The 12228-nt window shown below is 40.5% G+C and overlaps 1 protein-coding gene across 4 annotated transcripts in view; it reads right to left on the reverse strand.

Annotated features, from left to right (window-relative positions):
• Nucleotides 1–3047: 3047 nt before the first annotated feature.
• ELF2 (E74 like ETS transcription factor 2) overlaps nt 3048–12228 on the reverse strand; it is a 41985-nt gene continuing 32804 nt past the window's right edge. For all 4 annotated transcript variants that reach the window (XM_028743150.2, XM_028743151.2, XM_077934047.1 and 1 more), the window contains 6 exons: nt 10847–10960; nt 9558–9731; nt 9081–9170; nt 6120–6312; nt 5314–5652; nt 3048–4760 (listed from right to left, as the gene is read on the reverse strand). In XM_028743150.2, the coding sequence (XP_028598983.1) occupies nt 4133–4760; nt 5314–5652; nt 6120–6312; nt 9081–9170; nt 9558–9731; nt 10847–10960 (1538 nt within the window). In that variant the 3' untranslated portion in view covers nt 3048–4132. The remainder of the gene's footprint in view (nt 4761–5313; nt 5653–6119; nt 6313–9080; nt 9171–9557; nt 9732–10846; nt 10961–12228) is intronic.

Here is a 12228-nt window from a genome sequence, read left to right on the forward strand (position 1 = left end):
TAGGAATGTGCTGTCAACCCACAATCACCAAAGCTGGCAAAGCCACAATAGCAGCTGTAAACCTTAATCCCTTTTGAAACCCTGAAGCTCTTATGGAAGGGAATGTGAACAGGGACTGTGGCTCGTCTGTCCAATCCAAGGTCTTTTCCCACCCATGTTCAATGCCAGGTTCCCCTTTTCTCCCCCTTTCAGGTGCCTGTCTCTTACTTTCCCCTCATTCTCTTGAACAACTTCCTTTTCGTACTCCATCTGTGACCCGAGTAACTTTGTCAACGTTGCATAGCAACCCTTCGAATTAGTGCAGGAGTCGGAATGGCGACCAGAGGCCCTGTGACACAGATGGGCAGTTGAGCCAATTACAGCTGAAGATTTTGGACTGCGTCCAGGGGTGGCTTTGCCTGTGTGGAAAGTACTTTTACTGTTGCAAGGCAGGAAACAGATTTTGTTTGGGGATCCCTGCTACCCACTTAAGACCCCAATTTTGAACTAGCAGGTGCCCTTTCCACCAAGGTAAAATCACCTTTGGATTGTGTTGTTAACAAACCACTACAGCTAACACAAAATCTTTAGCCCATTACACTGCCAGTCATAACAACTTCGGGGCTTACATCTTGACTTCCAAGTAATTCATAGTGCTAACATGGAGTATTGGCTGCTTGTGAAGACACTGGAAAGACCATACACATTTAAGAGGTAATTTTAAAATAAGATATACATCTAATAAGCAGGTTTGATGCTGCCTAACATCTGCGTAAGGGTGATAGCCAGAAAAGAAAGGGACTTGGCCTGTGTGCATTTGATTTTAAAACAGGAAATTAAAATCTATTTGGGATTTTGCTGAACTGACTCTAGCAATGGTGTCAAAGAATTGTTATGATGTGTGTTCTCTTTGCCCAGCAGTAAAAAAAACCAAGACATGAACTGCACAGTGAACAGTGAGTTACTTACAAAAAAGGAAAAATCCTTCGAGGGAGACTCCATTAGTAAAAAATACTGCCCTAATGTATTGCTTAGTTTCAAGGGAAGGGAATTCTCCACTTAGTTCAAGCTTGTCTGTGTAGTTCCAAACCATGGATTGTTGAATGTCTTCAATTAAATTTGCAAAAGCAAGAAAACTAGATTAAATTATTTTCCCTGTTAAAAGTAAAGTAGGATTGTCCAGGCCTTCTAAACTGCTGAAAAGCCACTAACGTATTGTAAATAGTCCCAGCCGGCAGACTTACAAGAGGGCTGGGAAGAAAACAAGGAAACTCAGACTCCCGGTCTTAAAAGTGGCCAGTTTGACTGGAAACAGGGAAGGAACCAAGGCTCTGCCTTTCCCTCTGCTACGGCTTGCTGAAATAGTCACTATTAACCCTGTTATTCGCCCCCTTCCCTCACTTACATTGGGAATGGCACCAATGCTTGTAGAAAACCTTGCACCAAAGTTGATGCAGTGCAAGGTGGGTTTTGTACATACATCCACAAAAAGTTGCAAAATGTTGTTAGATTGGCTTTTTGTTTTCTCATATAGCACTCCCAGCATACATACATATTCCTTATGCCAGAAGGGCACCTGCCGGATTCAGCACATTTAGAAAGGGAGATGGCAAGTAGCATTTTCGGTGAGACTTAGTACAGGCATGTCCAACAAGTAGGAGGATGTGATCTACGATCCAGTATAAAAACTGGCAGCCATCTACTACCCAGGGATGGGTGCAGGGTGGGCGGGCAACGCCAATCCTGTATTCTCCTGCCTCCCTACTCCACCAACCCACCCCGGTCAAAGAGAGCCACTCAGGCAATCCTGATGCCAATCCTGTCTTCTCCCCCTGCCTCCCTCCACCCCTGCGCAGGCGATGCTGTTGCTGGTCCTGATCCCGCCTTCCCTCATCAGAAACCCGGCTCCTTCTTCCCCCCCCCCCCCCCAGTACATCTCTCCTCAAACCGGCTGGGCTGTGGAGCTTTTTCATGCCCGCTTTGGAGCCCTTGTCTTTCTGGCTATTGAGGAGCGTGCTGTTCTCCTGCTGCCTTGGGCCCGCGATCGACCCAGATCAAGCCTGTGATTGACTGATCGATCAGGATCGCTGGGTTGGACATGTCTACTATAGTACTTTCAACAAAAATACATTGCGCTCCCGAAATGATTTCCCTTCAGAGGTTATAACGAATGCTGCTTGTGTGGTCAAGTGTTGCTGGAAAAAAAACAGAAGAATGGGAAACACCAGAAACCTCCTCAAATGGTCCTTGGTATCTTGAAATAGTTGTCTCTTACGTTTAAAATTATTAAAATTATTCTGCAGCAGCTTTCCACTGATGCCTCCTGCTCACGTTATGAACTGGCTATTACAGCTGTACTGATTTTGTTCCAGTCTGCCTCCAAACCACCCAATTTTCTTCCCTCCTTTCGCACTTACCAGTAAATGTTTTGGGCTAACTGTTCCCTCCACCACCACCACATTATCCCTACTACAGTGGTACCTCGCAAGACGAATGCCTCGCAAGACGGAAAACTCGCAAGACGAAAGGGTTTTTTGTTTTTTGAGCTGCTTCGCAAGATGATTTTCCCTATGGGCTTGCTTTGCAAGACGGAAACATCTTGCAAGTTTGTTTCCTTTTTCTTAACACTGTTAATACAGTTGCGACTTGACTTCGAGGAGCAACTCATAGCACACGGTGTGGTAGCCTTTTCTGAGGTTTTTGAAGACTTTGGTGATTTTTGAAGCTTTTCCAAAACTTTTCCGACACCGTGCTTCGCAAGACGAAAAAATCGCAAGATGACAAAACTCGCGGAACGAATTAATTTCGTCTTGCGAGGCACCACTGTAATATGAAACCAAGCCATTAAACACACAGGCCACAATTCACACACAGGCCACAATTCACAAGACACTGTGGAACCTGTTATCTCTTGCTACATTTTTCATAGCACAGTAAGCTAAGCTACTCCATTGCTTGACACTTCTTCAAATTATGAATTTATAGTTTCAGAATAATGGAAGAATGAAACTGCTGTACTGTGTTATCTGCATGAACACCAGAGACTTTTTAAAAAAGAGAGACTAAACTTAAATTTCATGTTTGTATTTCAGTAAAACCTACTTGAATACACTTTGAAACAAGAGTACAACAAAATAGAATATACTTTAAATGTTGAATATACAAACTATTATAGTTCATTCTGAACACTGGTACTTCCCTCTAACTTTAACTAAAAAAAATGTACAGGCTCTTTTAACTACCTGACAAGAGTTCATGCCAAGCGTGACCTTTCAAGTGACAGAGTAGAAGCTGAAATTGAAATGTATGCACAGATGTCGAGGCTAAGTGGGTGACCCAGGCCTGCGGCAGCAAAAGGCCACCACAACCCTATGGCCACTTTGTCCACAATTAAGAAACTGACAGACTTAACTACCATACAAAATATGTTACATGTAATCCTATAACAATACTGTGCTAGGTATAAGATCTTTAAAAAATTGTTTTAATAAAAAATGCTTTACACAAACAAGCCATTAGCTTATTTCAAGAAAGAGAACTGAAAATCAGTCTAAGGCTTTCGTTTTAAATCTGCTTAAGCTGTATGATACAAAAATCCCTCTAGATCTTTGTCTTCTTTTAGAAGCTTTTTAATCCTCTCCTTTAATTCACATTCTAAAATACCTAGTAGCAGAGTTATTCACATAGCACCAGTTGAATTCTGTGAAGACACAGTAATAATTGCTGGTATGCACATTAGAATGCATCAGATTTGTCATGTAACAGTGAGACTCTTTCCCGCTGCCCTTCCCAGAGACATAAACCAGGAACCCTTCACAGAACCAGCTTAGTGTTCCATGCCTTAGTGTAACTTGATAATGCAGTGAGCCTCGAGCCCCACTCGACCCCTGAATTTTTCCTTATCAGCTTAGCAGTTTCCCACTTTGCAAGAGGCAATTGTGTCAGCGTGAGGATGTGGTTCAATTCCCACTGAAACATGGGACATCAATTCATTTCCAGTAAGTTTCAAACGTATGCATAACTATTAACAATTTTTAAAATCAGTTTGTTTTGTTAACTTCTTGATTGTGTCCATTTCCCTGCCTCCCTAAATATGTCAGTTTACTTAATTTCACAATGGTCTATGTAATTCATGTCCATAGCTGCCTTTTCTTCATTTCTCGCATGTTACCATCCCCTCCGTTTTCACAGTTACAGGGAGGGCAATAGCCGATGGCGTACTGACCACAACCACATGCGTAACCGTCTTGGTTCCATCTGCAGGCTTTTCTTCCTGAACAAGCTGCAGCGTCTTAACCTCCCGCTCCTGCTTCAAAGCCATTGCTTCAGATTTGACCTCTGGACCTTTTATGACTGCGCTAATAACTCTGGGAGAGGTATGGCTACCTGCCTGCTGAGCCGGCATAGATAGTCTCATCACGGGTGTCCCATGGGCTATGGACACAGGAGTAAGTGCTCTCACGGCTAGTGGCGTTCCAACTATGTTAATGCTTCCTGTCCCAGGCAAACCAGTTTTTGTTTGCAACTGGCACTGCGCGAGCTGCGTAGCAGGGATGGTAATAATTTTCGTAGGCTGCATTGTGATTTTCTCTCCATTTTCAGCAGATGCTGGCATCACTGTAGGGATTGTCTGGATTACGACCTTTGGGGTTGCTGCTGTGGTTGGGCTTGTGCTGGTAATCAACGGTGACCCTGCATTTACTGACTGCACTGCAACAGTCGATATTTTCTGTCCCAGAGACGTCATTACGACAGGCACTTGCATGGCCACACGAACAGTTCTGTCAAATAGATGAGGACAAAACACTGCATTAAGATCAAGCAAGCCACATGGACAAACCTGCTAAATAAACTACTTCCCCCAGATCTAGGCCTGTTTGCATGCATACACACACCCACCCACACACACACACACACACACACACAGAGAGAGAGAGAGAGAGAGAGAGAGAGAGAGAGAGAGAGAGAAATGTTGTTATTCCCTATAAATAAGAATTGAAAACTGAAGACTTCCCCAGGTCAAATTTCATGCTTAAAATGTGAAGGCTACTTGTGTCTCTACTCATTCTACTGCTTGAGATTCACAACAGAAATACCAAAAAGGTTTGTTTTAAACTGTAGGACTAGACTAGATTAACAGTTCACCTTTAACAGATCCCGTTTCAAACTCCTGTGTTTGAGTAATCTGGATTATGGATGTTGTACTGAGAACATCTGTCTGTCTATATTCAAACTGAGAATGTTTCCAGAAAGACAGGTACAACGTCATTCAATGACACTGTACTTATTCCTCAAGCTTTGGCCTATTCAATAGGCAAATCATACAGTGCTAACCTGGGAGCAGTTGTTGCTGGAACGGTGGTTGTGGAACAAGATGTCATTTCATGCCCAGGTGAGGAGATATTCACCACTCTGGTAATGGGCTTCTCTGCTCTTGTGCAGTTCAACTGAGAAGCGTTTTTTCCTGCACGCGCAGAGGCTGCTGCTTTCAAAAGGTTTTCTGCAGAAAGTGACACTCGCTCCAATGACTTCTCATCGGTGGCGATTGATAAATCTTCACTGCCACATTCACTTTTGTCATCAATAACCACAATGTTTTTGGGCATTTCCTTGAACTGATATACAAGTCTTTGTCCTTCAACTTTTGCCAGAATTCCTCTTTGATAGTAGTATCTGAAGGGGAGGGAAGTACAAGAAAGGTTTATATGATGTTCATATGCAGCACCTTTAAAGTTTATAACCATCAGGAAACCCTTGTTGGGATGACCAGAGTCTTGTTTTCCCCATCATAAATTACCTATCTTTTTGTAATCAGCTTTGAGGTGGGGATTGTTTAAAAAAGAAAAAACCTATCAAGCGGTATATATATTTAAAAAATAAACACCCCTACATATGGGATTATAAAAAGCATGCAAGGTAAAAAACAGAAGATTGTTTTAATAATTAATGCTGTTGCCACAAAGAATAAAAAACTAGAAACAAACTGGCTTAAAAAGCGAAATGCCATTTTATCAAATAAAATTCTCAAAAAAAAAAGCCTGAAGCAAAGTTTCAAATCAGCTATAACACAGTGATTTGTTTAAAACAAAAAACTTCAACATTCTTCATCCCCCCCCCACCCCCATTTTCTTTCTTTTTACCTCAGAGCCCTTCCCATTGTTTCGTAGTTCATATCAGGCTTGTTTTTGTGTTTTCCCCATAGTTTGGAGACTGCTTTAGAATCTACAAGCTTAAATATGCCCTTCTCCCGCTGAGTCCACTTGATATATCGAGGACAAGTATTTTTGTCCTGAAGAAGGTCTAGAAGGAATTCCCACAAGTAGGTTGTATTTCCTATGATAAAAATATAAATAACAGGCAATTAATCTCTTTAAAGATCTCTAAAACTGAAGAAGAGCATTATATTCTTACACAACTAGCTATTACATTGGCCTCTGGTATGTGAGCACTTGTTTTTGAAACTTGTAGAAATAGGTTCAGCCCATGTGTAAGGGAGACAGCTGTGGAAGCACAATTACACTAAATTCTGGTAGAAAAGAAAGTAAAGAGTGGGATTGGTTGTCAAAAATGTCCACATGATGCTAAATCAAGTTCTTTGCAGACACTAATGCCTCTTCCCTCCTGTCTGTGTTTTTTAGTACTGGAGCTTCTGAGCTTCCGGGCATTTATTTTTTCAATGGGTCTCAAACAAACTCTGTTCCTCCCCCAATAGCCAATCCTAACGATCTTATCAGGAGTTTTTGGTGATAATGAAGCAGGATTACTGGCAATGGTGTGTTCGTCAAGAACAAACTAATCTGGCTCAGCTCTGAAATGTTTCTTAAAGGATTCTTATTAGAAAGCCTGAAGAATATAGTTTATTTTAAAAACTTAGTGAGAGAATTAGAAATCACCAGTATATCTTTTTTTCTGAAATCAATATATAATTCAATCTTCTTCTAATCTAATTTTGTTTAATCTTCCAGCTCTAACCGTGTTTTACATCTTCCAACTTTAACCAAGACTTCTAAGCAGCAGGAAGTTGTCAAGGAAAGATGAATATTAAGATAACCAAAAACCACCTTGCATTTCTAGACACTTCTACATACTTACTAGGAAAAATATTTAAAACTACTATACGCTTGAATTGTACATAAATTTCTCTTTTAAGTCCCTAAAATATCAGAATTCAGAGTTACTGTGTAGCTACCGATTATTTTGTGGAAGAGTGTCCCTGTTGAGATACCAGTGCTCACGCTTTGTACTTTCCAGAAACAATTGAGAACATTTTTGTTCAGACAAGTTTTTCTAGCTGGAAGCAAGTTTCTGCCTTGCATATTAAGTCTGTATTGTTTTTAAATCTAGTTAGTTAGTTAGTTGTGTTTATGGTATAGTTGTAAATCACTTTGAGATGCATGTAAATAAGAACATCATCTTTTTGCTGGAAGTTCAGTAGGGGGCAATCTACCACTAGAGTCCGTCTCTGAATACACAAGTGTTCTGCTTCCATGAGCTGAACATACTGTGCAAGGTCACCTCAAATAAACTGAGGGCAAACACACATATTATATACTTTTACACACACTACTAGGGAGATGGTAGCAAAATGTGATTTCAGAACCACTTAGGTTCAGCTAACAAAGATAAGTTGTTTTTGAATTTCTGAATGTTCATTCTGGTCCACACTCAGTCTTACTCCCTCATACCTCTCCAGCACTAAGAGGATATTCAAAACATGACAAAATTAACTTCATCTGGGCATTGAGAATCACCAACTCAAGCAACCTTACAGAGGAAAATAATCAGGCATTGGCTAAAGTGAGCTAATGACAAATCATCAAGTGAGATTAACACACCATCACAGGTCAGCATTAATATTGCATGATAAAATGTTATTCCATCCCTAAAAAGCTTTTTAAAAACCACCACCACCACCTTTGGCCAGTGGCAAGAAAGCTGTATGTATATGTCGCTGAATTCCAACTCTTGGGCTTGGGTTGCTATTATTGATACTAATTTTTTCCCCCTTTATTTTAGCTCTTATGATTTATGTGGAAATTGTTCAATTTGGTTGTGTACTTTTCAATGTTTTACTTATTGTCTGACCTAATGGTCAGAGGTCCCTTTACCTTGACCTACTTATTGTTTATGACTGCTTTTGTTATGTTTGCAATTATGTAATTTTAAAGTGTGGTTTAACTTTGGGAAGGCAGCATACAAATAAAATGACTGATTGAGATAACTCTCATCAGTCCCAGCCAGCGTGGTCAATGCTCAAAGATGATGGACCACGAGTCCTTCATTTGCTCAGCATCAGGCTTCTGGAATATCACTGTTTTTAGCAGCACAAAAAAGAAGCAGGCCACACCACAACAGAACGGTATCTTATAAGAATAGCAGTCCTGTGCCTTGCAAATATCTGAAGAAACTCTCCCAAACTTAAGACAGGACTACAGTGGTGCCCCGCAAGACGAATGCCTCGCAAGACGAAAAACTCGCTAGACGAAAGGGTTTTCTGTTTTTTGAGTCGTTCTGCAAGACAAATTTCCCTATGGGCTTGCTTCGCAAGACGAAACGTCTTGCAAGTTCTTGCGTTTGTTTCCTTTTTCTTAAAGCCGCTAAGCCGTTAATAGCCGCTAAGCCGCTAATAGCCGTGCTTCACAAGAGGAAAAAACCACAAGACAAGAGACTCGCGGAACGGATTAATTTCGTCCTGCGAGGCACCACTGTACCTCAGTTGCCTGCTGAGAAGTTTTAAGCCACATATTTTCCCTAGGCACAGCTATTCAACCCACTATGACTGAACAGGAACACAAATACTCTGCATGTCTCCGGCTGCAGTGGCAAATCTGAAGTGAGCAGCACACCTTCCAGCATGTTTGAATGAGTGTATGTTCAATTCTTACTTATAGAAGGTACCTGGTGCACCAAAAATCTAGCAGCAAATAAACAGTTTCAAGAGCTTGCATGAGACACATCAACACATTTACATTCAAAAGAAAGGTTGCAACAATTCTTAATAGAGCATTAAGGTATTGTTGCTACGTAATCAAAACACTGAAAATATTAATACACAAATAATATAAACAATATAAAATGTTTTTTAAAAATAACTGAATTACCTTTGCCTTCTCTTGGCTTCTTCTTTATAGTCAGGTCTGGAGACGCACTGGAAATGGCTGGTGGCACTTGGGTTTTTGGCTTACGGCCAGCTGCAAAAACAGTTGGAAAGACTGAAATATGCACGGAGAAATGTTTCACAGCTTGAGTCCTCTCACAGCTTAGGTTTTCATTCAAATCTAAATAATGGGCCATTATCTGGCGCTACACTGAGATGCTGGCAACATGTCTCACAAATCACAATTTTATCTGATGTTGAGTTAAGCAGAATCTCCATCACACTTACATGTTCTAAAAGAATTCCAACAATTAAACTAACATGATAATCATTCCCCTTGTGTAAATGAATTATATGACAATGATCCATCCATGAACATAAATGCTATTTCTATGGTATAAACCCCCTTCCACAAAATTTCTAAGACTTTTATAGATCTGTTGCGAGGCTGGATGAGATCAATTTCGTACTACATATGTACCTTTCTTTTTCTTCATTGGCTCATGGATCTCTGGAGATGTTGGAATAGGAGATGTATCCATTGGTTCAGACTCCTCAGTTGATACCTCCACTACTGTTTCTGTAATGACATCTGGCCTCATAGCAGCATGAATGAACTCTGGAGTTGACACACAAGGTGGGACAAAAACTTCCACTAAAGAAAACAAATAAATAAATAAATAAGATTAGGCTTTGGCTTAAATCCAACAAAGAAACTGCCTTATCATTTGAAGAACAAAAACAAACTAGTTTCCCACATGTATCACAATACAGGATAAGATATAATACAGTAAGTAACAGAACTGGAGGGGGTTTTTCTTCTTCTTTTCAGGTATTACCAAACACTTGCTTCCCAGAAATGTTCACTTATATGAAATGTTCATATAAATTCAACTTTCAAAATGACTGAACCCTGTACTTTTCTACATTGTTTCCATTATACTTTGCATATGGTTTGTAAATTGAGAAAAAGCAAGTAGTTGATTTTCTTTTCAGAATTAAACCCAGTTCATGATTACATGGGTCAGGTCTCAGCCTCAAATAACCATTGTAAAGTACAATTCTTTAATAAGTCATTTCCCATCTTTTTTGAGTTTTGTCATGTGAATATGAAATTATAGATCCACAGAAAATGTTGCAGTATGACAGGCCAGAGGACAATTATAATATCTCCAATGTCCAAATTCAATTTAAACCTGCCTGTTCAAAATCTCTTCAGTAAATGAAAGAAAACCAAAACACCTGAAAACATGCTATTCCACCACCACCATCAACCTCAACAGGTTTTATGGACCGATTATTAGTCTGGGGGGACAATTTTAATGCCCTGTCATTCTATGCAACCTAATTAAATTTACAAATAATCATCATAATAAAACTGTGAGTACTAGTTAGCCGTACAGTACAAATCACTAAGATAGTTTGGAAGTGACCTACATGCCTTTCCTTCCCAGGTCACTTAGTATTAGAAAGTACTGTACCTGGATCAGGCTCAGAGTGGTGGCTGCTTCAAACAGATTAAAGTAATTATTTATATAGAGAAGCACTTTTGTGTAGGGGTTGCACAACACTGCTGCCAACACATGCAATATGTAACTTGTAGACCAGTCCTTAAGAGTATTAAAAGCTAATGAATATATCCTTCAGGGGAGCAGACAGCTCTTGGCCCTGAAAGAAGCATACTCGCAAATTAAACCTCAGGTGCAGTTAAAGCAAATTAAGCCACTGTTTCAAAGAGGGCAAAAGATTGATTTGTTATCATTGACATACCTGGAGTTCTAGCATCTCTTAAGCAGGTTGGAGATTCCATATGAAGCAAGGCCTCTGCTGCTTCAATTGTCTTATCCGAACAGTGCACATTGCTGCCATGTACAGATGCTTCCACTGTGCAAAAAACAACAACAATCCATCACACAAGTAGATTTGGTTCATTGCTTTTTCTTTTCTGGCCTTAAGATTTGTTGGAAGCTTACAGTCCTATCAATAGGTGCTTGGACACGAGTTACAGTTGTGCCTTTCAATCTGGCTAGTAAACCATCTGCATTAAGACTGAATACCTTTGCATTCTCACCAATTCACTTGTGTGTTCGTTCAATTAAGGTATTGATAGTCAAAATATTAACAAGAAATCAGTGCTTTGTGAAAGTTAGTCCATAATGGTGAGGAAAGATAACAATCTGTCCCACTGCATCAAAAAGGTTCCCCACCCCTGAGTCTTCAATCAGCTGGCATCACTAGTTACAGCTTGATCTAACATCAACTCCAGAGGAAGCTTTTTTTTCTTTTCTGTGCAGTCAATTGTTAACCCCCTATAAGCCACTTATACAGGGGGTCACCAACATTTGAGGACCCTGGGCCCATTTGAAAATCTGAAAAATTATCATGGCACACAACTACAAAATGGTTCATAGTGTGATTTCCACCAATTTGGGTGGCTTTAAAAGAGGATTAGACAATGTCATGAAGGATGGGGCTATCAGTGCCTATAAGACATGGTGATAGTTGTGTTCCACCTCCACATCTGAGGCAATACCAGTTGCTAGGAATCACATGTGAGCAGAGCTCAGGTCCTGCTTCTGCGCTTCCCATGGAAAACTGGCTGGCTGTGAGAACAGAGTGCTGGGCTAGGTGCGCCTTTGGCCTGATCCAGCACAGCTCTTCTTATGTTCACCTCCTTCCCTTCTTCTGGATGCCTCTTGGCCCTTGCGTGGCTCAGAGGCATTCTAGGGCAAGGAAGGGAAGAGGCTGGAGGTCTGGGCTAGTCCAAAGGAGACTGTGGGCTCTCCTTCCTTGGATGCTTTTAAGCAGAGGTTTGATGGACATCTGTTATGGATGCTTTAGCTGAGATTCCAGCATTGCAGAGATTTGGACTAGATGACCCTTGGGGTCCCTTTCAACTCTATGGTTCTATGCTTCTAAGTGCAAAAGAAGCGGGGGATGAGGACACTGCTACATTGCTATTTTGCATACTAGTTCTACTTCCCAGCAAAGTCTGGTCAAGTATTATTATTATTATTATTATTATTATTATTATTATTATTATTATTATTATTATTATTTGTTGTTGCTAAATCTGTATCCCACCTTCCCACTAGCTGGTCCTTCAGGATTGTGCTTCATACATGATATGTTTCTTATTTTTTTCCATAAAG

This window comes from Podarcis muralis, chromosome 9 (assembly GCF_964188315.1).
Source record: "Podarcis muralis chromosome 9, rPodMur119.hap1.1, whole genome shotgun sequence".
In the NCBI taxonomy this organism is placed as follows: domain Eukaryota; kingdom Metazoa; phylum Chordata; class Lepidosauria; order Squamata; family Lacertidae; genus Podarcis; species Podarcis muralis.